The 23,805-nt window shown below is 61.9% G+C and overlaps 1 protein-coding gene across 1 annotated transcript in view; it reads right to left on the reverse strand.

The window, feature by feature from the left end:
* Positions 1-625: 625 nt before the first annotated feature.
* Positions 626-23,805, reverse strand: part of LRP1 (LDL receptor related protein 1) — an 85,437-nt gene continuing 62,257 nt past the window's right edge. Inside the window, exons 43-89 of the mRNA XM_008065230.2 lie at positions 21,866-22,070; positions 21,348-21,540; positions 20,510-20,635; positions 20,276-20,404; positions 19,956-20,075; positions 19,709-19,822; positions 19,242-19,391; positions 19,046-19,168; positions 18,666-18,782; positions 18,397-18,525; positions 17,971-18,093; positions 17,750-17,890; positions 17,482-17,672; positions 16,332-16,515; positions 16,120-16,205; positions 15,836-15,955; positions 15,158-15,345; positions 14,821-15,026; positions 13,586-13,774; positions 12,840-12,988; positions 12,362-12,455; positions 12,101-12,217; positions 11,795-11,914; positions 11,048-11,170; positions 10,795-10,920; positions 10,214-10,330; positions 9,445-9,551; positions 9,211-9,343; positions 8,302-8,421; positions 7,982-8,104; positions 7,513-7,653; positions 7,292-7,426; positions 7,087-7,206; positions 6,069-6,337; positions 5,398-5,576; positions 4,348-4,454; positions 3,996-4,112; positions 3,342-3,518; positions 3,071-3,211; positions 2,792-2,965; positions 2,440-2,601; positions 1,910-2,084; positions 1,680-1,781; positions 1,491-1,555; positions 1,306-1,396; positions 1,062-1,206; positions 626-915 (exon numbers count right to left, since the gene is read on the reverse strand). Coding sequence (XP_008063421.1) covers positions 775-915; positions 1,062-1,206; positions 1,306-1,396; positions 1,491-1,555; positions 1,680-1,781; positions 1,910-2,084; positions 2,440-2,601; positions 2,792-2,965; positions 3,071-3,211; positions 3,342-3,518; positions 3,996-4,112; positions 4,348-4,454; positions 5,398-5,576; positions 6,069-6,337; positions 7,087-7,206; positions 7,292-7,426; positions 7,513-7,653; positions 7,982-8,104; positions 8,302-8,421; positions 9,211-9,343; positions 9,445-9,551; positions 10,214-10,330; positions 10,795-10,920; positions 11,048-11,170; positions 11,795-11,914; positions 12,101-12,217; positions 12,362-12,455; positions 12,840-12,988; positions 13,586-13,774; positions 14,821-15,026; positions 15,158-15,345; positions 15,836-15,955; positions 16,120-16,205; positions 16,332-16,515; positions 17,482-17,672; positions 17,750-17,890; positions 17,971-18,093; positions 18,397-18,525; positions 18,666-18,782; positions 19,046-19,168; positions 19,242-19,391; positions 19,709-19,822; positions 19,956-20,075; positions 20,276-20,404; positions 20,510-20,635; positions 21,348-21,540; positions 21,866-22,070 — 6,604 coding nt within the window. The 3' untranslated portion in view covers positions 626-774. The remainder of the gene's footprint in view (positions 916-1,061; positions 1,207-1,305; positions 1,397-1,490; positions 1,556-1,679; positions 1,782-1,909; positions 2,085-2,439; positions 2,602-2,791; positions 2,966-3,070; positions 3,212-3,341; positions 3,519-3,995; positions 4,113-4,347; positions 4,455-5,397; positions 5,577-6,068; positions 6,338-7,086; positions 7,207-7,291; positions 7,427-7,512; positions 7,654-7,981; positions 8,105-8,301; positions 8,422-9,210; positions 9,344-9,444; positions 9,552-10,213; positions 10,331-10,794; positions 10,921-11,047; positions 11,171-11,794; positions 11,915-12,100; positions 12,218-12,361; positions 12,456-12,839; positions 12,989-13,585; positions 13,775-14,820; positions 15,027-15,157; positions 15,346-15,835; positions 15,956-16,119; positions 16,206-16,331; positions 16,516-17,481; positions 17,673-17,749; positions 17,891-17,970; positions 18,094-18,396; positions 18,526-18,665; positions 18,783-19,045; positions 19,169-19,241; positions 19,392-19,708; positions 19,823-19,955; positions 20,076-20,275; positions 20,405-20,509; positions 20,636-21,347; positions 21,541-21,865; positions 22,071-23,805) is intronic.

Genomic DNA, 23,805 nt, shown 5'->3' on the forward strand with positions numbered 1-23,805 from the left:
AGGAATTCAGCAAAAATTATTAAAACGTTCATGTCCCCAAAACGGGGCTGCCCGCTTGCCCTTCCTTGGCGTGCCCCACCTCCTCCTGGTCCCCAGGGGAGGGGAAGCTGGGGAAGGTTTGCCCAAGGAAGCCTCCAGCCTTGGGAGCCGCCGCGGTGGGGGTGCTGGAGGGGGAGGGCCTGTCTGGGAGGGGGACTGAGCACCGCCATCTCAGAGGTGCCCCTGGAGTGAGGGCTGGGGCTTGGGAGGGCTTCTCCCAAGAAGAACAGGAAAACTCCATCCCTTCCTTCTTACCTGGGCTAGAGCCAAATCTTCCAGACAGGGGCAGCAAAGAACTATCCCTACCCAGATCAGCCCTCAGGGAGCAGGGTGGGGGCGAGGAGGGAAGGGGTGAGAGGGGAGAGCCTTGACAAAGTGTCTTGTACAGAGAGGGGGCAGCACCGCCAGCTCTCCCAGCAGGGGTCCGCTCTGGTGGGAGGGCGGGAGGTGGGCTCCCTGGTACCTGTAAGCCACAGGAGCCCCCGGAGCCCCCTCTGCCCCCTTCCTGAAGGCAGCATGGGGGGTCCGGAGGAGCAGGCGGGAAGGCGGAGACTGGAAAGAGATAATACTGTGCTCTCGTTCTCTCTTGCTGACTCACATATAAAAAGTAATTCCTTCATTTTTACATTTATACATCCGGCGGGGCCGGGAAGGGCCAGCTGGGGAGGGGCTCACAGAAGGACTTCTCTGGCGGGGGCAGGGGGCTCTCGGGGGGAAGTCCGAGGGGGCAGGACCCTAGGCCAAGGGGTCCCCTATCTCATCCTCAGGGCCTCGGCCCAGGAGTTCTCGCTTCTCGTCCGTGCTGGCCAGGGAGTGGCGGCTGCCATGGCCCCCCATGTAGAGCGTGGCGTACACAGGGTTGGTGAAGTTGGTGGGCTGCAAGGTGACACAGGGTTTGGGTGGGGCTTGGTGGCTGGGCTCTGTGGCCCGGGCTGCCCCCCCCATCCCATCCCCCTCAGTCGCCCCCCCCCCATGCCTCCTCCTGGCCCTGCCCCAAAGCCTCCCCCGTCCTCCCAGCCCACCTTGTCAGGGTCCAGGGCAAAGTCGGCGTCCAGCAGACCCCCTACGTCGTCCGGCTCTCCGCCTTCGTACATCTTGTAGGTGGGGTTCCCGATCTCCACGTTCATGGCCCCGTTGGTCATGCGCTGGTGCTGAAAGCCCTTTGCCCTGGGGAGAGAGGCCGGAGTAGAAGGGGGCAGAGATCCTGGGGGTCAGGCTGGGGTGGCACGACACTGACCAGAACTTTCCAGACTGCCCGTGACTCACCCTCGGACTCGCCGCTTATACCAGAATACCACTCCGGCCACCAGCAGCAGCAGTAGCAGCAACAGCAGAGGGATGAGGATGGAGGCCATATCTGGAAGGAGAGGGGGAAACTGAGTCACAAAAGCCCAGAGATGCAGGAGGCACAGAGTCCCCTCGCTCCAGGTCTGGGCAGCCCTGCCACCTACGTCCAGACTGCTGTTGGCTGAAGACCTGCTCCTCACAGCGGGGTCCTGTCATGTGGGGTGGGCACCTGTGGAGAGGCGGGGCGGAGCTCAGCAGAGCTTGGGGACACGGGGCGGGGGGGCGAGGCCCTCCTGCGGGGACCGGGGGAGGGAGGGAGGGTCCCCGCCTGGAGAGACTCAGGCTCAACTCACTGGCATTCGGGCATCATTTTGCTGTTCATGGTGCAGGAGCCGCCATTGCTGCAGTGGCCGTCGCAGGTCAGACAGCTGGGGGCCACCCGGCCATCGGTGCAACTGCAGGAAGGAACACAGGCTGGGGCCAGGGCTGGCGGAGAGGGGGGATCTGGGGTGCTGAGGAAGGGACGGGACGGGGCTGGGGGACACGGCCAAAGCTGGGCAGGTTGTGCAGGAGGGTCACTCACTTGCAGGTGACATCCCCGCTCTGCTTGTTGACCACACAGGCGCCCTGGAGGCAGCGGCTGCATTTGTTCACCTCACACCTTGGGCCCTCGAAGTAGGCGGTGCAGCGGCACTGGCGGGAGCCGTCAGCCGCCATTTGGCACGTGCCAAAGTTCTCACAGTAGCTGGAGCACTGCCCTGCGGTCAGGTGAGAGGCAGCGCTCAGTCCCACCCTCCCGAGGCGCTCTGTGGATGGTGAGGGGGCGGCAGGAGGGGCTGGACACCCGAGGGGCCTCCGGGTCCTGTAGTTGACTCCTGCCTCCGAGTCCCCGGCTGCCCCCGTGTCACAGGCTCCGGGGCACAAGGACGTCCCTGATGGAGCTCTGCTTCTGCTTGAATAATCCTGATGCCAGGGGACTCACTGCCTCCCACACTCTTGTGGGTGGCACCCGAAGCTCGGCCCCAGCTCCGCCGTGCAAGGTTTCCCTCTCCTGATTGCCCCTGCAGGTCTCTGGGCTACCCTCGCCCTGGGGCCCGGGGATGGCTCACTCACGGTACTGGCAGCGGTCACCCAGGAAGCCAGGCAGGCATCGGCACTGGGGCTGGTTGCCCTGGTTGACGGTGCAGGTGCTGTTGTTGGCACAATAGCCCGCACACACCTGCTGGGTGCATTTGGGGCCCGTGAAGCCTGTGGGGCAGCGGCACGTGGGCATGCCTGGTGGGAGAGGATGTGTGAGTGGAACCACCCGGCCCTCCTGCCGAGGAGCAGGGCTGGGAGGATCCGGGTGAGAGGCAGAGACCCGGGAGACTGGAAGCCAGAGTCACCGGCGGGCGGGAGCAGGCAGGCGAGGGGCGGGGCCGCGGGCAGGGGCTGGAGGGAGCCGTCCTGGTGGGAGGGCGCCTACCGGAGGGGGAGGCGGCACAGGTGCCCCCATTGCGGCAGTGCTCCCAGCACTGGTCCAGCTCGCACTTGTCGCCGGTGTAGCGGGGCTGGCAGCGGCACTTGGGCTGCCTCCGCGCGTTGAGGAAACAGCTGCCGCCGTTGAAGCACTGCAGGTTACAGGTTCCAGGCCGGGGGGCTGCGGGAGGGACCGGTCAGAAGGCTGCGCCTGTGGGGGGCAGGCAGGGGCCACAGGGAGCAGGGTCCCGAGGTCTGGATGGAGATCAGAGGAGCGTGAGCGTACCATCTGGCGGGGGCGTGGGGGAGGGCACGGGCACACAGGTGCCGTTGTCCAGCCGCTTCCCGTTGGGACAGGTGCAGACAGGCCCACTGGGGCTCAGCAGGCAAAGCCACTCGCACTTCTTGCGGTCGCAGGGGTTGGTCACTGCAGGGGAGGGTGGGAGGACTCTAAGTAGGACTCCCTGAGTCCCCTGGGCCCAAGACGAGCCCCTCCCCACCGGGTGCTGAGGGCAAGGCTTGGAGACCCCATGTCCCCAGGCCTCCCTGCAACCCACCTTCTGGCTGCTTGTGCTGGTGGTACAGGACCACGTCGGAGGCGTGGTTCAGGCCCCCCGTCAAGTTGATCAAGGGGCTGTGTCCAAACTTGTGGATCTTGAAGACACGGTTATTGATGTAGGTGACACCGTAGATGTAGTCCTCAAAGACGTCAATGCTGAAGGGGTGACTCAGGCCTGGGGGAGGATGGGGAGTCAGAGGGCATCCGAGGGGCACGCAGGCCCTGGCCGCTCCCCACGACACTGGTATCCATGGCTCCCAGGCCCCTCAAACTCGGCACGTCCAAGAGCAACTGCCCTCTGCAACCTGTTCCTCCTCCTGAGGTCAAAAAGGTCCCCTCACCCCAAGACTTCCGAGGTCATGGCTGACTTCTCCTGACATCTGCCAGGTTCCTAAGGCCACCCATACTGCCTCTGCACAACTCAATGCTCACTGGTAGAAAGAATGAATGAACAAGTAGGCTGGAGGGTCAGGGTGGACCTCAGGCCTTCAAGGCCGGTTTGGGGGTGGGTGGCCCCATTGAATAGGTCAAGAAGAATAGCTGTGGGTCAGTGACATGAGACAGTGGGCACTGAAGTGAGGCCCCTGGGGCTAAGTGGGGAGGGCAAGTGCCCAAGGGCAGGGCTGGGGGCAAGGGTGCTCCAGGCTCTCACCTCGCTTGCTGTCCGCGGCCACAATGGGGTCCGTGCCATTGAGCCGGATGCTGCCAATCACAGAGAGCTTGGCGTCCGCCCAGTACAGCCGCTCGTTGTGATAATCCACGGCCAGGCCTGGGGGCGGAGAGAACGTGAGGGCTCAGTCTTCCCCCAGGCTGCAGGTGGAGAGTAGGGCTGTCTCCTCGTCTGGGGTGGCTCCACCCTGTTCACCCGGCCACTCACAACGCCTCCTCGGGAAAAAGCCTCCAGACCACGGCAGTGTCCCAGACCAAGTTCCCGCGCCCCCTTCCATATGACTCCGGCAGCAGCTAGGCTCTGAGCCTGCCGCTCCCACCCCGTCCCCGCGAACCTGTGGGCCACTGGATGTTGTCCTGCACCAGCGTCTCCCGGAGGGTCCCATCCATCGCTGCCGTCTCGATCTTGGGGTGGTTGCCCCAGTCCGACCAGTACATGGTGCTGGGGGTGGGGCAGGGGGACGAGTGAGGGCAAGCCTGAAGGCGGGAGGGGGCGGGCGAGGCGGGAGCACCAGCTTCCTGGTCTGGGCGCTGGACGGCCGGGGCTGGGAGGAGATCGCCCTGGCCTCACAGCAGGAGCCGGGGGGAGTCAGCTCCAACCAGGTTAGGAGTCTTTTATGACTGGGCACAGCGGCTCACGCCTGTAATCCCAGCACTTTGGGAGGAGGAGGTGAGAGGACCGCCTGAGCCCACGGGTTTGAGACCCGCCTGGCAACTTGGCGAGACCTCATTTCTATAATAAGTAAAAAAATTAGCCGGGCTCGGTGGCTCAGCCTGTAATCCCGTGCTTTGGGAGGCTGAGGTGAGTGGATTGCCTGAGCCTGTGGGTTCGGCACCCCCTGGGCAACTTGGCGAGACCTCATCTCTACAATAAATCAAAAAATCATCCGGGCATGGTAGCACGTGCCTGTAATTCCGGCTACTCGGAAGGCTGAGGCGGAAAGATTGCCGGAGCTCAGCAGGTCAAGGCTGCAGTGTCCGTGAGCATACCACTGCACTGCAGCCTGAGTGACAGAGAGAGACTCCGACTAAAAAAAAAAAGTCTTTCACTCTAAAACCACAATGTGCTTAGCCCCCTGAGAACTAAGTAGGTGAGCTGTTCCCTGGAGAAGCCCAGCGGGTGGTGGCTCACGATGGGCAGCCAGGTGGGGGCCAGAGCCCTGCCTGGGTGGGCCCAGCTGGAGTCCGGAGTGAAGGCAGCCTTGTCAAGGACCAGGCTAGGGACAGCCTGAAGGCCCAGGGCCCGAGGAGGCCTCCACCCTCGGGCCCGTCTGGGAGGAGGGGACAAGCCTGCAGCTGCTGCCCCATCCCCATCCCCATCCCCACCCCCACCCCGGGGGCTTCCCACCACCAGCCCAGATGCCACCGACAAGACGCATGCCCACCCCCGCAGTGGGTCCACCACGATGGCGTGGGGCTCGTCGATCATGCCCGAGATGAGCGTCTTGCGGTTTTCACCCTTCATTTGCGCCACCTCGATCACATCGCGGCCCGAGTCGGTCCAGTACACGTTCCCGGCCACCCAGTCGATGGCGATGCCCCTTGGCATCTTCAGCCCTGAAATCTGAATGGGGACACGGGTTCAGGGGCCACCGCCTTGTCTTCCTGTTCCTCCTCTCCCCGCACCATGCTGCCAGCCTGTTTCTGCTAAAACGTCACCCAAGGCGGAGAGCCAGGGCCCTGGCTGTAATAAGATTATGTGCGAGACTTGGCGCGTTCACGCGTGTTGCCAGTTCGTCCTCGCAACCAGCCTACAGTAGGTGTGACTGCCTCATTTCATTCATGAACAAGGAGGCCCAACGAGGGCAAATGTGTCGGTTGGGATTTACACAAGGATAGCTCTGATGCCAAGGGCCAGTCTGCCCTCTGTGCCGTGCCAGGATCATTCTTGGTGCTCCGTCTACCTGCCCCCACGCCTTGCAGCATAGTCCTAAGACTGCCTAGGCGCCCCACAGTCTCACTCTATGCCCTCTTCCCCGGCCCCTTCGACATCCTGCTCGGAACCGTCTGCTCTAGGGAGCTCTCCTGCCCCATCCATGCCAGGCTGAGCACTCACGTTGAGATGGGTGACACCCCGGTCGATCTGTCGCCGGTGGCGGTTGGAAGTGGTAGGAGGCGCGGCGGGAGGCAGGCTGCGGTAGGAGATGGTGCCCGTGTGCCAGTTGGTCCAGTAGACACGGCCAGCCTTGACGTGGACATCCATGGCATCGATGCGGACGCTCTCGTCACCCTGGAACGCCTGCTCGTAAGCCGAATGGGGGTGCCCGGGGAACAGGCTGCGGATCTCGTTGTCGTCGGCAATGTACAGGACCTGGTACTCAGAGCCTGCAGGGCGGAGCCAGGCTGGCATGTGGGATGTGCCCCTTTCACACTAACAGCCTTCTCTGTCCTGCCCAGACCTTCTGCTCCAGCCAAAGCAGATGCTCATTCTCCTAGCACTGGGCTGTGGGCTCCCGCCTCGGCCGCAGCCTCTGGGCTTCCTTCCTCCCTGAGCTGATGGAATGTGACCTGCAACTAACTGCAGCCCTGGGGACCTCTGCTTTCTCATGGGCTCTGGATGGCGCCACCACACTGCTATATACTGCCTGATATGTGCTCAGGGTGCACACGCCAGTGGGGTGTACATTCACGGCATGGAAGTGCCTGGGCCTGTGAGCGCACTGGCATGCATGTGCAGTTATGCACATGTGTGTTGGGTGTGTGTATCGGATGTGCACAGGCACGTGGAAGGTACGGCATGGGTGTGCATCAGAGTAGGTGGGGAACGTTCCAGCGGGCCCTGTGCCCATAAGTGTATTCCAGGACGTGTCTGAGTGTGCACTCGCCCTGGGAGCAGTGGGCAAGATGACACGCATTCCATGGTGGAGTGCGGCCCCACGGGGTCCTTCAAAGACTGGCCAGGACCTGCAGCACCCCGTCCCGCCACCCTCAGGTCGGCACTGAGTCCAGGGGACTGTGCCCGTGGGTCCTGGGGCTCCCTGTCTGGGCAAGGGTGTATGAAGGAAAACGCCCGTGCCAAGTGGGCCCGTTTTCCGTCCCGTGGCGCCCACCCTGGCTCTTCGTGTCTCCCGTACCCTCTGCTTTGCAGGTGTTGTGCGTCTTCATGAAGTTGCGTGCGCAGCTGCAGAGATGACCGCCCTTGGTGTTGTTGCAAAGCTGCGAGCAGGTGCCGAAGCGCAGGCACTCGTTGATGTCTGTGGGTTGCACGAGGGTCATGAGGGGTCTTGCCCGCCCCCCGCGGCTGGGGTCCTGCCCGCCTCCTCGCTCCAGCCGTCCTACCCTGGCACCCGGGCTGGCCGGGCACAGTGTGGAAGCCGGCTCGGCAGGCGCAGTAGGCGGCCTTCTCGGTGCGCACGCAGCGCGCCTCGTCCCCACAGATGCTGACATTGGTGGCGCAGCTGGTCAGCTTGGGGTCTGTGGGGGACAAAGAGTGAGTCCCCCTGAGCAACCGCAGGCCCGGTCAGCTCTGCACTCCAGGCTCCGCAGCTGCAGGGCCTCACCGATGCTGCAGTCCTCCTCGTCAGAGCCGTCCCCGCAGTCATCAAACATGTTGCAGCGCAGTGAGGAAGAGAGACAGCGCTGGTTCCGGCACAGAAATTCCTTCTTGTCTTTGCAGTGGGGGTTCTGGGCCGTGGGGGGCTCTAGGGAGGGCGGAGGCTTGAGGCTTTGGGCATTCAGCCCGTCCCTTCCTTGCACAGGGACCCCGTGGATACGGGTGGGTCCCAATTCCTGGCTGTTTGCCAAGCCTGCAGGGGGACCTGGCTAGGCATTCGGGTTCGCAGCTCCAGCCCCCAAGACCTAGGGCCTCAAGAAGTCTCCAGAGCCTTCCCCAGGGGTGCTCTCCCAAGGAAGAGCCTTCAGGCTCCCAGCAACGGATCCTCAGCTTCCCGCGTGGGTTCACTCCCCAGAGCCCCCACTTGCCCCTGCCCAGCAGCCCCAATGCAGATCCCCCATCGGCCCCCTGCTCACCACAGTCCTCCTCATCTGTCCCATCCCCGCAGTTGTCGGTGCCGTCGCATTGGCGCCCGATCCACAGGCAGACGCGGTCGTTCTTGCAACGGAAGGGCCGGTTGGGAGGGCACACGAACCGGGCTGCAGTAGCCAGGAGGACACAAGGCTAGCGTCAGTGTCCAGGTGGAGGGTGAGGAAAGGGGTCACTGGGGAGCCCCGCCCCTGCCCAGAAGCCCCGCCCCTGTTTCCTGACCTGGAACCCGAGACCCTATCCAGAAGGCCCTCTCTCAGCGCCCTGGGCGCTCCGACCCGTCCCCAGTCCCCTCCCCACGTCTCACCGCACTCCTCTGGATTCTCGTCTGAGTTGTCCCCACAGTCATCCTCCCCGTCGCACTTCCAGGCCAGTGGCTTGCACAAGGTGTTGTTGCACTGGAACTCGTCCAGGGGGCAGGTCCGCACTGGCGCCAGAGCAGAAAGCCAAGAATGAGCTGTGAGGTGCAGGCTGCCGGGGGCGGGAGCTCACCTGACCCCCCCCCCACAGGTGCGGTCCCAAGCTCAGCAGGGTCACCAGGAAAGCAGTGGCACAGTCAGACTGCCCCGGGTCTCCTAATTTTCTACCCATTGGGTAGAGGGCAAACTGCCTCCTTTGGTATTTAGGAACCGAGAGGCCATTTCTGGGGTGTGCCCAGAGGGATTCAGAGAGGTGCCTTCTGTGGTAGTCGGCAGCCCTGCATGTAGTTCCATGGCAGGGACACAGGAGCAGCATTGGCTAGAAGTAGGAGATCTAGGGTCCAGTCCCTGTGCTCAGCCTATCAGGGCAGAGCCCGGACGTCTGCCTAACAGCTGGGGTCCCCGCTCCAAGCCTCAGCCTTCTCTCAGCCAGGCTTCACAAAGTAGGCTCTGGGCTGCTGAGCCCCCACAGTCTAGCTGGGGCAGCCACTGTCACATTGCCCAGGGAAAGGAAAGTGAGCAGGACTTTGCATCTCGGGATAGTTGACAGCCTTGTGGGAACTTGTCGGGCAGGGCCTGGACAGACAAAGTCCATGGGCTCCTGCTGCATTTTACCCCAACTGGCCCCTTTGACTAGGTGCCACTGTGCTGGGCACAGCTCGCACAAAAAATGTGGACCCAGAGGCCCTGTGTCTTGCGTGTGGCCACATCCCTACCACCTACAAAGGAGCCGGACACACAGTAACTGCTTGGGCCACGTGAGAGGCTCGGGGGGGGGTCAAGCTGGAGGGACTCACCGCCAGTGCCACAGGCTTCCTCGTCACTGCCGTCCATGCAGTCGGCATCCGCGTCGCACCGCCAGCGCAGGGGGATGCAGTGACCACTCTTGCACTGGAACTGGTCCATGTCGCAGCGGGGGGTGCAGTCTTTCTGTGGGCATGGAGCAGGCAGCCTGGTCAGCTCAAAGCACCCCTGGAGTCCTGCCTGGGCTCTTCTGCGGCCACCCCGCCTTCCTGGGGTCTCCCGCCCACCTCATCTGAGCCGTCGGCGCAGTCGTGATCCCCGTCGCACTTCCATCGCCCGGCGATACAGCGGCCGTTGGCACAGGAGAACTCACTCTCAGAGCAGGGCCGAGGGGCTGGGGAGAGACAGGCCCCAGGAAGGTGGGTACAGGGACTCAGGCCTTGGGGCATCTCCAGCCATGGAAGAGTGACAGTCCCGAACCCAAGGCCCATCCTCCTGTTCCCATAGGCCACAGCTGATTGGCATGATGTCGGAGATTCTCACCCACTCTTGGGCAGAGCTGATGGGCTGCCCCTATGGGACCGGCCGGGCACAGAGGGTGCTCACACTTACCCAACTGGGGACGGACACATGAGAGAGGGCACAGTCCCTGGCCTTGCCCTCAGGACAGACTGTGTGGGGAGGGGAGGGAAGGGACAAGACCACCAAGACAAGCACCAGGGTTCGGGGAGAGGCCAAGAGAGGATGGCGGGCACAGCACGGGGGTGGGTGGGCTCCAGGGCAGAGGTGGGGTATGGTGGGAGCACGGGTACATCAGAGACACCTACCTCTGCAACCCCGGGAGGACAGTGTGAAAATGGAGAGAAACATGAGATGAGGTGAAATGGCACAAACTCAAATACACAACATGGAGTGGGGTGGGCTGAGGATGGTGGGGCTCCGACCCCTGCCCTGGGAGGCAGCCCCTGCACTAGGCGGCCTGTTGGCAGCCTGCTGATGGGGGAGTGCCCGCGGTCTGGGGAGGCTGGCGCTGGGCCGGGCTGGGTGGGGACATACTGCAGCTCTCCTCGTCCGAGTTGTCCCCGCAGTCGTTGTCATAGTCACACTGCCAGCGGCCAGGCACGCAACGATTGTTCTTGCATCTGAACTGGTAAGGCTCACAGGTGCGCTCGTCTAGAGGCGGCAGATGTTGGGGCAGTCAGGGGTGGGGGCAGGCTTTAGGGTCTCGGGCAGGCATGGGCAGGATGGGCAGAGGGTGAGCGTCCTGGCCCCAAAGGCCCAGCTACGGGGAGCCCAGGCGGTGTGATACGGGGTCAACCAGGAGGTTTTGGGGCAGAAGACACACGGGGGAACGGGCAGCTGCTCTGGGGAGGAGATGGAACAGATCCCACAGGGCAGGCAGAGAAGATTCTGCACAGGTAGGTGCTGGAGGCATGGGGGGACAGGGACTTAGGAGGTGGGGGGCGTGGGGAGCAAACTCCAGCCAGGCTCCCTGCGCCAAACCCCCAGCGGGTACAGGAGACCCAGTGCCAGGCTGAGACCCCATCAGCGGGTGGCCCCAGTCCTCACTTGCCAGTGGATGCCCCGCGTCCCCTCCCCACCCTTGGAGCTTTCCTCCTGGGTGGGGCTGGGCTCACCACACTCTTCCTTGGGCTCGTCTGAGCCATCCCCGCAGTCGTCCTCTCCGTCACACTTCCAGCGCGCTGGGATGCAGCGTCCTGAGTCTTTGCAGCGGAACTCGTCCACGCCACAGGTCATCTGGGCTGCAGGGATGAGCGCGGGGTAAGGGCGGGCTCCTCCCAGGAGGGTGTGGGGTGGTGAGGGGGCTGTGTGTGGGGGAGGTGGAGGCGGCAGCACAAAAGCTGGGCTCCAGGGCACCAGACAACTCACTGCAGTTGGCAGGCTCGTCGCTGCCGTCCACGCAGTCATTGTCACGGTCACAGACCCAGACCCGGGGGATGCAGCGCTTGGTGATGGAACATTGGAACTGGTTGGGTGCGCAGGTCACCTCGGCTGCAGGGAGGGTGAGAGGAGGAGGACTCTCCCTTACACCTAGTACAAGGTCATTGTCTTTTCCCTCTTCCAAGCCCTGGCCCTGGCCTTGACCTTGCCTGCTATCTTGGGAGGAAGGAACAGTTCACCTCCAGTTGTGGTGCCCTTTGTTTTCCAGATGCATGTATTGCTGCTGTGCCATGTGTGATGATTTTTATCAGCAAACCAAGTTACACCCAATGTAAATAACGTGGGGCTGGGCCTGTAATCCCAGCCCCTTAGGAGGCCCTTGGCAGGACTGCCTGAGCCCAGGAGTTTGAGACCAGCCTGGGCAACAAAGTGAGACTTCGTCTCTACAAAAAAATTTAAAAATTAGCTAGGCATGGGGGCGCATGCCTGCAGTCCCACCTACTCGGGAGGCTGAGGCGAGAGGATCACCTGAACCCAGAAGACGGAGGCTGCAGTGAGCCTTGATCGTGCCACTGCACTCCAGCGTGGAAGACGGAAGGAGACCTCGACTCAAAAAACAAAACTGTTGTGGCCCATCTAATAAAGTGACTTGACAGCCTCCAGAGGAAGCGGTGGGGAGGCTCCCGGGTTTCCAGACCGGCTCCCACTGCCCCGCCTGCCACCCTGGGCACTCACGGCAGTCCCGCTCGTCCTCCCCGTCCCCGCAGTTGTCCTGGCCGTTGCAGCGGAAGATGCCGGGGATGCAGCGGTTGGTGTTGGTGCACTTGAACTGACTGGGCAAGCAGACGTGGATGTCTGTGGGGGAGGAAGGGTCACTAGTCGCGGATGGAGAACCTGAGCGCAGGAGGGGGAGGCTCGGGCAGAGTCTAGCGTGGAGAGAAAGCTGCCTCTGGCTGGAGCTTCCTTGCCCTTGAAGCCCCCAAACCCTGGGGAAGGAAAACAGTGGGGGAAGCAGGGCGTGTTGGCCGGGCAGCCCTTTACCGCAGTTGGCCTCGTCACTGTTGTCCTGGCAGTCGTTGTCGCCGTCACAGATGAAGGCAGGGTTTGTGCAGATGCCCGTGGAGCACTGGAACTGTCCTGGACGGCACTTGAACTCAGCTGCCGGGTGGGAGGCTTGGCGTCAGAGGGGCTGAGGTGAGTGCCACCAGGCCTCCTCGCAGGGCACCATGGCCTCAGCCACGAGAGTCAGGCTGCCCCTGATGCGGCCTCAGGACCCTCCTGCCACCCGCCCCAGGCACTCACGACAGTCCGGGGGCTCGTCCGAGTGGTCCCCACAGTCGTCCTCGGTGTCGCACTTCCACCAGAAAGGGATGCACTTATCGTTCTTGCACACAAACTGGAGGGCAGGTGGGGGCGAGAGGGGTTGGTGGGGGTCTGGGGAGCTCGGAGGCTTTTGAGGGGCTGGGATGTTCTCGGGGGAGGGTGAGCCAGGGGACGGTGGGGCTGGGACGAGTGCAGGGTGGCCAGGCGCGGGGTCGGGGCAGGGAGTGTGTGGAGGGGGCTTGGCGGGGAGGGTCGCGGTCGGGGTGTGGAGGTGTCTGTGTGAGGTGACGGGGGTGAGAGTTTTGCTGTGGGGAGACAAGAGGTAGGCAAGAAATGTGGGGGTGTTAGCGTGGGAAAACCAGATGCATGAGGACATTAGAGCGGGTGTTGGGGTCCGAGGAGGACTGCGGGGGTCTGGGGAATAGGGCGTCGGTGATGGGGGCTAGGGAGCACTCACCTGGCTGGCTGTACAGTTGGACACGCAGGTGCGCCCGTCACCGCCCAGGTAGAAGTTGGTGGGGCAGGCGCATTTGTGACCTCCACCCGGGGACAGCAGGCACAGGTTGCTGCAGCCACCATTGTTGACCTTGCAGGGGTGATTGGGCACTGCCAGAGAAAAAGCGGTCAGATGGTGGCCAGTGTGGCCCCGTTTAGGGGCCATTGCTCCCTAAGCCGCTGGTGTCTGGCAGTGAAGACAGTGCTCAGTGGTGACACATTTTCTGGCTCTCTGAAGGCTGCCTGGCTCACTCCATCCTGGGCAGAGGCGGATAAGTCTAACTCCTGCCTCTCTCAGGACGGGGCTGAGGCCAGAGACAGGAGAGGACTCTCGCAAGGACCCAGGATCAGGTCAGGCCCGAAGGCTGAACCCTCTGCCGCCCTCGCCAAGGCCTGCTTTTCTTCCCGCAGCCTTGGAGGCTTGTGCCCAGGTGCACCCTCAGCTCCAGTCCTGCTCAACTCTGCTCAGGGCTTTGCTGCCACAAGACTCCAGGGTTAAAGCTCCCGAGAGCCAGACCATACTCTGTCTCTACCCTCCTGGAATCTTCCAGTGTCTGGCAAGGACTGCTCAGTCAATACTGGAGTGGGGGTGAGCAGGACACCCTGCTGAGACAGCGGGTGTCCTGACCCCTGCGGGGCCTCATGCCTCCCCAGGTCCCCTCTCCTGACCGGCCCACCTCCACCAGCTCCCACCCCTTGCCTGCTCACCATCCGGCTGGCGCAGGGCATGGAAGACGTGCAGGTCCATGGGCCGGTGCAGAGTGCTGATGAGGAGGGTCTTGTTGGTGCCCGTGGTCTTGTGGGCTCGGTTGATGGACTTTGTCTCCCAGTCTGTCCAGTAGACATAGTCCTCAAACAGAGTCAGCGCGAAGATGTGCGGGATGTCCTGGCTCAGCACTGTAGGGTGGGGCACAGCATCTGTCAGTGCTGAGGGTGGACGGCCTGCCCTGCCGGGTGCCCTCTTTGGTCCCCACCACAGCCCTGCCGTGTGGCCTGAGTCCAGTTCCAGATAGCTCAGTGGCTTCCCAAGGTCGCGTGGCTAACAAGTGGCAGAGCTGGAATTCAACCCCAGACTGTGTGACAGCAAGTGCCTGTTCCACAATAGCATGCAGCCAGGGAGGGCTGCAGTCCCCCAAGCCCAGGCCTCCCATCCCCATCCTCCTCAGGCCATCGTCCAGACTTGTTCATGGGGAGGGCATGGGGAGGGAGGGCATGGGGAGGGAGGGCATGGGGAGGGAGGGCCCTCCCTCCCCTCCCTCCCCTCCCTCTCTTCCTCCTCCTTCCTTCCTGAGGGAGCTGGAAGGTGGGCAGTCGGCGGACGTGGTGAAGTGTGCTGAGTCCCTACATCCTGGGTAGGTGGTGTCCTTGGGCCATGCCCTCTGGCACTTTTTGTTGTATTTTTTTTAGAGACAGGGTTTGCTGTGTTGCCCCAGCTGGAATACAGTGGTGTGATCATAGCTTATTGCATCCTTGAACAACAGGACTCAAGTGATCCTCCTGCTTCAGCTTCCCGAGTGGCTAGCTGGGACAACAGGCTTGCCACCACACCCGGCTGATTTAAAAATAATTTTTCTCAGAGTCTCAGTAAATTGTCCAGGCTGGTCTTGACCTCCTGGCCTCAAGCAAACCTTCTGCCTCAGCCTCCTGAGTAGCTGGGACTATAGGCATGCCACCATACCTGGCTACTTAAAAAAAATTTTTTTTTGTAGAGATGGCGGGGGGGAGTCTTACTGTGTTGCCCAGGCTGGTCTTGAACTCCTGCCTCCAAGCGATCCTCCTGCCTCAACTTCCCTAGTAGTTGGAACTACAGGCAGGTGAGCCACCATGCCCAGCTTGCTCTCTGGCTTTTATGCCCACTTTTGCCCCTAAAACTCGTCCCGGTCACTTCAAACCCCATCCCCACCAGGTCTGCTTTGCCAGGGCAGCCTCACTGGTGCACTAACCAACGTGGCGATTGGAGCCATCCAGGCTGGCAAACTCAATGTAGTCCTCGCGGGCATCAGCCCAGTATATGCGCTCGGTCACATAGTCCAGGGTCAGGCCATTGGGCCACGTGATCTTCGTGTCCACGATGACGCTGCGGCTGGACCCATCCATGCCAATCCGGCCGATCAGTGAGTGGTCTCCCCAGTCTGTCCAGTACAGGTACCTGGAGGGGGGGCAGTGAGCCCTGGGTGGCCCAGCCTCCATCCCACCAGGGGTCCGTGGGGAGGCCGGGCCTTGATGCCAGAGGTCACCGCCTGCTTTCAGGGGCTCTGCCAACCCTCTTTGCCCACATACCCATTCTGCACGTCCACCACCAGGGCCCTGGGCTCACGGAGGCCCGAGCTGACCAACACCGTCCGGTAGGCCCCGTTGAGCTTGGACACTTCGATGGTGTCCCGGCCCTTGTCACACCAGTACAGGTTGCCGCCCACCCAGTCCACGGCCAGCCCATCAGGGTTGCTGAGGCCTGTCCGGTGTAGAACCTGCAGGTGGGGACAGAGAAGGCGGGGCACTGTGTGACCTGGGGCAGGACCCTCAGGCCTCTCTGAGGCTCGGCCTCCCCCATGTATGCAAAGGGCTAGGGCTCCCTCTCCCTGCTTGGGAGGCCCATAGATATAAAATGCCCAGCCCCAGACCTGACCCTAAGCAGAGGCTCTAGGAAAGATGTCTCTGGATGGGAGAGGTCACACCCTGAGCCCCACAGTGTCCAGGAACACGGGTTCAAGGGAGAACCACCGTAAAGGGGGAGCTTCCTGATAATCAGGGAGCCTGGGATGGTGGCGAGGGAGGAGCAAGAGTCCTCGCTCTCCAGGCGTGGAGGCCAGGGAGGGGCCAGAGCAAGCAGAAGCACACGGCGCCTCGGGGTGAGGAAAGGAAAGGAAGTGACTTAGGCAGGCACAGGGAGAAGGGGCGATGACCTCCCTCGAACACATGCCACCCTCGGGCTGAGGGAACGCAGGGGGCCCACCTCACCTGCACATTGCTTCCGTTAAGGTGCATTCTCCGGATCATGCTGCCCTGGGTCGTCACGTCTGTCCAGTAGATCATCTGCTCCCGGTAGTCGAAGTCCAAGGCGACGGCGTTGTTCAGGCCCTGGAGTGGGAGTGTGAGGGAGAGTGGAAGATGTCATGCGGCAGCAGGGCCACCTCTGCGTCTGGGGGAGGGTGGCTGGAGAAGCAGGGGGTATGCCCACTGTGGGCCTGAGTGGGGAGGATGGGGGCTGTGCTGGGGGCAGGGAGGAGGCCCAGTCTCTGTACCTGCTTGAGCAGCGTGTAGTTGGAGCCATCCAGGTTGAGCTTGCGCAGGTAGTACCGGTTGGCAAAGATCAGGAACGGCTCCCCATCTGCAGACAGAGGATCCTGGCTCAGCTGCTGGTGGGGCATGTCCTGGCAGCCCCGGCCCCTGGCTTACTCACACAGCCCCAGCTGCCGGGGTCACCTCGCGCCCGCCCTCCAAGCACCCATCTCACCGGTCACGGCTTTGCAGCTGTGGGGGTCGCCGCCGCGGGGGGCATAGCCCTCCACGCACAGACACTTGTAGCTGCCGTGAGTGTTGATGCAACGCTGGCTGCAGGGGAAGGTGGTGCTGCACTCATCCACATCGGCACATGTGCGACCATCGTCCTTCAGCCGGAAGCCGGGACGGCAGCGGCACTGCGGGCACAGGGAGCCTCAGGCTGGGCATGTGGCAGGCTCTGGGCCTCTCATCCCAGAGGCCCAGGTCAGAGGCTCCAGTTCTCTCTGCCTGCCTTGTCCCGGCAGGCAGCATGCAGGTACTGAGCTCAGCCAAGTAGCCCTCACTCCCCAGAAACCAGGCACATGGTTGCCGTGTTTCCTCTTGGCAATGGATGTTTCCTTCCTTTAATTAGTTAATTTTTTTTAAAACAGAGTATCACTCTGTCATCCAGGCTAGAGTGCAGTGAAGCAATCATAGCTCACTGCAGCCTCGAACTCCTGGGCTCAAACCATCCTGGGATTAAACATGGGACACCATGCCTGGCTAATTAAAAAAAAAAATACAGCATTTTACTCAGATGCAGTGGCTCTCACCTGTAATTCTATCACTTTGGGAGGCAGAGGCAAGAGGACTGCCTGAGCCCAGGGGTTGGAGACCAGCCTGGGCAACTTGGCAAGACCTCATCTCTACGTTAAATTTAAAAAAAAGAACTAGTTGGGCATGGTGGTGCACGCCTGTAGTTGCAGCTACTTGGAAGGCTGAGGTGGAAGGATCACCTGAGCCCAGCTGTTTGAGGCTGTGGTGACCATGAGCATGTCACTGCACTCCAGCCTGGGTGACAGTGAGACTTCGACTCAAAAAAAAAACAAACCAAACAGTATTTTAGTAGAGACAAGGTGTCACTATGTTTCCCAGGCTGGTCTCAAACTAACGGACTCAAGCCATCCTCCCGCCTCAGCCTCCCAAAGCTCTGGGGTTACAGGTGTGAGCCACAGTGCCCAGCAATTTTCTGTGTGGTTCACTGCTGTATCCCTTGTGCCTAAGGCACTGCCCGGTACAGAACAGGCACTCAGTGAACACTTGTTGAATGAATGAAGGAGGCAATAGAGAAAGGAGTTTGGCCAGGTCTGGGCATGGAGGCTCCTCCCCGGGGCTGTGCACACCTTGTAGCCAATCTTGAGATCCTCGCAGTCCTGGCTGCAGCCGCTGAGCTTGCGGCTGAGACACTCGTTGACGTGGCAGCCGCGTTCATCGGAGCCGTCGCCGCAGTCATCCTGGCCATTGCACAGCAGCGCCTCGGCCACGCAGCGCCCACTGTTGCACAGGAACTGCGAGGAGGCGTTGCACTTGTGTTCTGCGGGGGGCGGGGCAGCAGGTCAGTGGAGGCTGGGCGGGGCTGGGGACAGGAGGGGGAGCCGGCCGTGCGCCCACCTGGGCTGGTGCAGTGTGGGTTCTTGGGGGCCTCGTCGCTCTGGTCGTGGCAGTCGTTCTCGCCGTCGCACTCCCACTGGCGCGAGCTCAGACAGCGTCCGTTGGCGCAGCGGAATTCGCTGGGGCCGCAGGTGGGGTACTCTGGGGAAGGAGGAGGTGGGTGAGGCCAAAGCCCAGGTGCAGGGGAGGGCGGGGCCTGCTCCCACCCCTCGAGGGCTCACCACACTCCGGGGACTCATCGGAGCCATCTGCGCAATCACGGTCATGGTCACACACAAAGTGCTTGGGGATACACTGGCGGTTCTGGCACATGAACTCGCGGTCGTCGCAAGTGCTGTTGTACACTGGAGACAGGCGGAGATGTCCCCTCAGCCCACCCTGCCTCAGCCCCTGCCAGCCAACTGCTGACCCCACAGAACACAAGTGCAACGCCTCTTCGCTGTTCCTGCACACCAGTGGGCACTGTGTGGCTGGTGACCCCCACACCCTGCTCCTGTGGTTCTCGTGGTAGAGTGGGCAGAGCACTGAGCAGGGAGTCTGGATGCCTGGGTCATAGCTATGGCCCTGCCCCTAGCTGACTGGGTGACCCCGCAACATGATGCTGTGGCCACATGCTACCCTCCCACTCTGCACGCCCCCGCACTCACAGCAGCCGGCCGCGACGCTCTCGTCTGCGCCGTCAGCACAGTCCTTGTCACCGTCACAGAGCCAACGCTCAGGGACACACACATGGGTGCCAGGGCAGGAGAAGGAGGAAGGGCCGCACGTCTTGCCTTCTGTGGTGGGGAGACACTGAGAGACTCAGGAGCGGGCCAAGCCCACTGTGCCTTCTGAATGAAAGGTTATCTGTGATCTGTGTGTGGGGTGGGGTCTGCCCTCCCTGGGACACCTCCCTTAATGACCCCAGCCCCCTCACCACAGTGGGCCGCCTCGTCCGAGCCGTCCCCACAGTCATCGCTGCCATCACACAGCCACTGCTTGGAGATGCAGCGATGGTTCTGGCACTCAAACTGGGCCTCTGAGCAGAACTTGTCTGGGGAGTTGGAAGCCATAATCAGATGGGGGAAGGGTGGTGGGTCATTCAGCTGGGCAAGCCGCCACCACGGGAAGGACAGAGAGACCCCAAGGGTCTGGGCTGTGGGGCACGGGATGAAGGCCCTGGGTGCCCTTCTCCAAGGGGGCAATTCCTGGGATGGACTAATAAGGGATCCTGGCATGGTCTTAGTGCTTTGGAGAGGCCCCACCCGCAGGTCCCAGGAGCTCCAGCCAGGGTGCCTGAGCGCCGTGGTCACTCACTGCAGTGGGTCTCGTCCTCGCCATGTTCACAGTCGTCCTCCTTGTCACACGTCCAGCTCATGGGGATGCAGCGCCCACTGGGGCAGGCAAAGTAATTCAGGGGGCATCTGGGGCGCTTCACACCTGGGGGGCAAGGGAGGTGTGAGGGCATGGCTCGCCTGGGGCCACCACCCACCGCGCACCGGTCTCTGCCCACCTGGGCAGTCGCGCTCATCGCTGTAGTCTCCACAGTCATTGGCACCGTCACACACCCAGCTGGGAGCATAGCAGAGGGAGGTCCGCGCACAGGGCTGGAAGAGCACGCCCTTCACGCCCAGGCGGAAGTAGCTGCTGCAGTCGGTGGCACCTGGTGGGGTGAGGGTGAGGGTGACACCTGGTTCCCCAAAACACCCCCCCCGGGGCAGCTGCCACCTGGCAACACCTTTTTGTGTTTCAAAAAGTCAAGCGGTGCCCTTTGGGTGAGTGCTGTTCACACCAGCCGCTCCCCAATCCCCAGGGGAGCCCAGGAGCAGGAGTAGGACAGGGACAGAGCTGCGGGGAGATGGAGGCTGCCATGAAGACCTAGGGGGGCAGCTGAGAGGATGGGGGTGAGCAGGTACAGGAGGGCTTGGAAGTAGGCGGGGCAGTTGAGAGAGACGGGGGAGCCGAGGGGGCGGCGCTCACTGCAGTTCATCTCGTCTGAGGCATCCTCACAGTCCACGAACTGGTTGCAGCGACTGGAGTTCCCAATGCAGGTCCCGTCCCGGCAGCGGAACTCGCCCACACCGCAGGCCGTCTCTGGAAAGCACCCACCAGGGCCGTCAGGCCAGAGTCTGCTCCCAAGGCACCAGCCCAGGTCCGTCCTAGGGTGCCCTGAACCAGACACGCTGGAGCCTGGGAACAGGGGCTGGGGGGCTGACGTCCCACTCACTATTGCAGGGGATCTCGTCGGAGCCGTCCCCGCAGTCGTCCGCCCCGTTGCACCACAGCATGTTGGACACACAGCGCCCGTTGCTGCACTGGCGGAAGGTCTTCTTGCAGCGGCGGGAGTCTGTGGATGGGGGCGCAGCGTCAGCCGTGGGCACGGGGAAGGCGCTGCCTCTGCCGAGACGTCACGCACGGGTCCAGCCCCCCCAAGATGGCCGGAACATGCTAACAGTGGCTCTGCCCTTCACGACCTCCCAGAATGCCTCTCAGGCCATGGAGCTGGGTCATGCTCTCCCCTGCAGGGGACTGGTGCCGGCTCCTTACTGCAGTAGGACGGCTTCTCGTCGGACTTGTCCTTGCAGTGGGAGACGCCATCACAGGTCAGGCTGAAGTTGATGCACTCGCCATTGGCACACTCAAACTCGTCTTGCGCTTGGCAGGAGGAATTCACCGCTGAGGAGGGAGGCGGGGGGAGCTTCATGAGCTCCAGAGAGTGTGGGACGAGGCGGTCCCCATCCCGTGTATGCTCGACCCCTTCTCCCTCCCTCTCGCTCTCACCTCGGCAGGTGAGGTCCTCCTGGAGGATTCGGCCCCCTCGGCATGAGCAGTTGACGTGGCCTTGGTGAGTGAGCAGACACAGGTCCTGGCAGCCTCCGTTGTTGATGCGGCAAGGGGAGAGCTCACCTGGGCAGGGACAGAGCCAGGGCTGCAGGGTGTTCTCTGCTGGGCACATACCCAAAGTGCCACCACCCACACAGCTTCACGGAGCTCCCTGAACCCCCTGCCAGGCCACACAGGCATAGCAGATTATGGCTAGTGGGGAGGGTGCAGGGATGGCTGCTTCGGGGGGGGGCCCAGCGCAGAGTGTCTGAGTGGGTATGAGGTTGTGAGAAAGGTGTGTGCTCTTAGGTGGAGTACTGTGGGCTTTGAGTGTGTTTCGGGGGAGATTCCAGGCTGAGGGGCTTGAGATATGTGTGTAGTGGCAGCCCTGAGGCGTGTGTGAGGAGTGTGAGCAAGGCTGGGAGGACTGTGGAGCTGCGAGAGGGAGCCAGGCCAGCCAGTTCGGTGTGGGTGTTGCTGTGGCATGCATGTCAAGGTGAGAGTGTGTAGAGCCCGGCAGCCCGTGTGCGGTTAAGCCCTGAGGTGTCTGTGTGGCTCTGGGTGTGTGGAATGACCAGGGCAGGCGGTGGGGCGTGTGCAAAGTCCACATGTGTGCACAGATATCCGGGGAGCTGTGCTGGGGGAGTGTCAGGTGTTTGGGAGTATCTTGGGGACAAAGGTGTGTGCAGGTGTGACTGTACAAGGGAGGCCCGGGATGAGCAGGCCCAGGCTGTGTGTGTGTGTGTGTCTGTATGCACGTGCCCACACAGGCATGGTGGGTGGCAGCCCCACTCACAGCTGTTGGTGTCGTTGGCCACGGCGATGATGCCCATAGGCTGCTGGGGGATGTCCACACGCAGCAGCTTCATGTCGCTGCCCACGTACTTGTTGGCCCGCTGCACGGCCCGCCGCACCCAGTCGGTCCAGAAGATGTGCTCTCCGTACACTGCCAGCCCGAAGGGATGCACAGGCTCTGACTTCAGGATCACCTGCGGAGACGGCCCCTTCACCGTCAGGATCCCACCGCCCCCGCCCCCACCCACCTGTGGCCCGGCCAGGCTCTGACTGTCACAGGATGAGGGTGGTACCCACAGAGGCACTTGCTAGCTCCCTCACCCAGGTGATGAGGAAACAGAGCCAGACAGGGTGGGGCTGCCGGGGCCAGGACCTGGACGGGCTCCTCACCTCCTCGTGCCTTGCCATGTGCCTCCCCACTGCGTGTGTGCTGGGCTGCCTCCTCCTTGGGTGACCGCCACTCCCCAGGCACCAGGCCCCCTGCGTGCCACCCGCCCGCCCCTCACCCCCCATACTCACGTAGCGGTGGGAGCCATCATACTCGCAGCGCTCGATCTTGTCAAGGGTGGCATCGGAGAAGTAGAGCTTCTCAGCCCGGTGGTCGATGGCCAGGCCGTTGGGGGTGCGGATGTCCTTTTCGATGAGGGTGAGGACGTTGGCTCCTGACAGGGCTGCACGCATGATGCTGGGGTGTTGCTCGTTCCAGTTGGTCCAGAACATGAGGCTGGGGAAAGAGGGCCACGGGGATCAGGAAGCAAAGTCAGAGTCTGCCATGGAGGGCACTAGCCAGGAAGTGTGGGCTCCTGGGACACAGGGACCAGCCAGGTGTGAGCCCGACCCGGTGTAGAGGCAATCTCAGAGTCATCAAAGCCAACGCAACCCCAATGCCCAGGAAGGGCCCAGCTGTTGTGCAGACAGTGCCCGTTCTACTCGGGCAGGCGTGACTCACTCCATGTATGCACTGTGCATTTGTGTAGCACACACACAGCACAGGATTGGTGAAACAACCATCTGGGCTCACCGAGATGCAGGACGGGGCAGCCACACGAGACAGGCCCCGGGGTTCCAGTCCTGGTTCCACCACCCACCAGCTAGGTGCCCCTGGGCAAGTGAACTGCCTTGTGCCTCAGTTTCCTCCTCTGTGAAGTGGGGGTAGTAACACTCCCTGCCTTGCAGAGTGGTTGTGAGAACTAAAGAAGTGAATCTGTCTTCATGACAGATGGCACACACTATGTGTTTTCCATGGTTCTATTCTGAACCGCTCTCTTCTCTGCAGTGAGGCTGGCTCTTTTCCAAATCATCCTGAAACCCGTTGAATGTGGAATATGGCCTAGGTCTTGGGGTATATGAATCCTACCCGCAAGAATTTCTTGAGAATCATCTTCTCCGTCATTTTTTTTTTCTTTGAGACAGGGTCTCGCTCTGTCACCCAGGCTGGAGCGCAGTGGGGTGATCACAGCTCACCACAGCCTTAACTTCCTGGGCTCAGGTGATCCTTCTGCTCAGTCTCCCGAGTCACTGGGACCAGGCAGGTGCACCATGCCCAGCTAATTTTTTGTAGAGGTGGGGTCTCACTATGTTGCCCAGGTTAACCTTGAACTCCTGGGCTTGATCCTCCGGCCTCGGGCTCTCAACACACTGGGATGACAGGCGTGAGCTACCATGCCTGGCCCATCTCCAGAACTTAAGGCCTTTGTATACTTAGAGTTGAATCCCCAGTTCTGTCTCTTACAGGCTCTGACCTCAAATGAGCCTCCCGGCCCCTCTGAGCTGTGGTTTCCCTTAGTAAAGGAGGGAATGGGAACGGCCAGCCACCAGTTAGGTCACACTCTTCTGGGGGGTGATGAGGCGGCAGCAATGGCTGTGGAAGGCTTTAGTGGCAGTCAAGCATCATGCTGGAGATGACAGAGAGGTCCTCACTCCACCTGCATCAGACAGTGAGTCCTGGGCCACACCTCAAGAGATTCACTCAGGCCTGAGGTGGGACAGGGACCGGCACGTTCCAATGCTCCCCAGTGACACGTATGAACACTGGGCTCTGAAACACTCTGAGAGACCCGAGAACCAGTTCCCTTCTCCAGTTCTATAATAGGACCTTCCTGCCCCTACCCCAATGCCTCTGGTCCCCCCTCTGCTCTGGCTACAGATGTCTTCCAGCTTGTGAACTTGTCTTCTTAAGCCTCTCCAGGTCTCATTCTGTTTTGTTTTGTTTTTTTTTGAGTTAGAGTCTCACTGCAGCCTGGACCTGCTGGGCTCATGTAATCCTTCAGCCTTTCAAGTAGCTGGAATCACAGGTGTGCACGACCATGCCCAGCTAATTTTTTTGATTTATTGTAGAGATGAGGTCTTGCCAAGTTGCCCAGGCAGGTCTTGACCCCCTAGACTCAGGCAATCCTCTCACCTCAGCCTCCCAAAGTGCTGGGATTACAGGCGTGAGCCACTGTGTCTGGCTAGATCTC

The sequence above is a fragment of the Carlito syrichta genome, unplaced genomic scaffold (genome assembly GCF_000164805.1).
Source record: "Carlito syrichta isolate Samal-C Ts95f unplaced genomic scaffold, Tarsius_syrichta-2.0.1 Scaffold308194, whole genome shotgun sequence".
Classification (NCBI taxonomy): domain Eukaryota; kingdom Metazoa; phylum Chordata; class Mammalia; order Primates; family Tarsiidae; genus Carlito; species Carlito syrichta.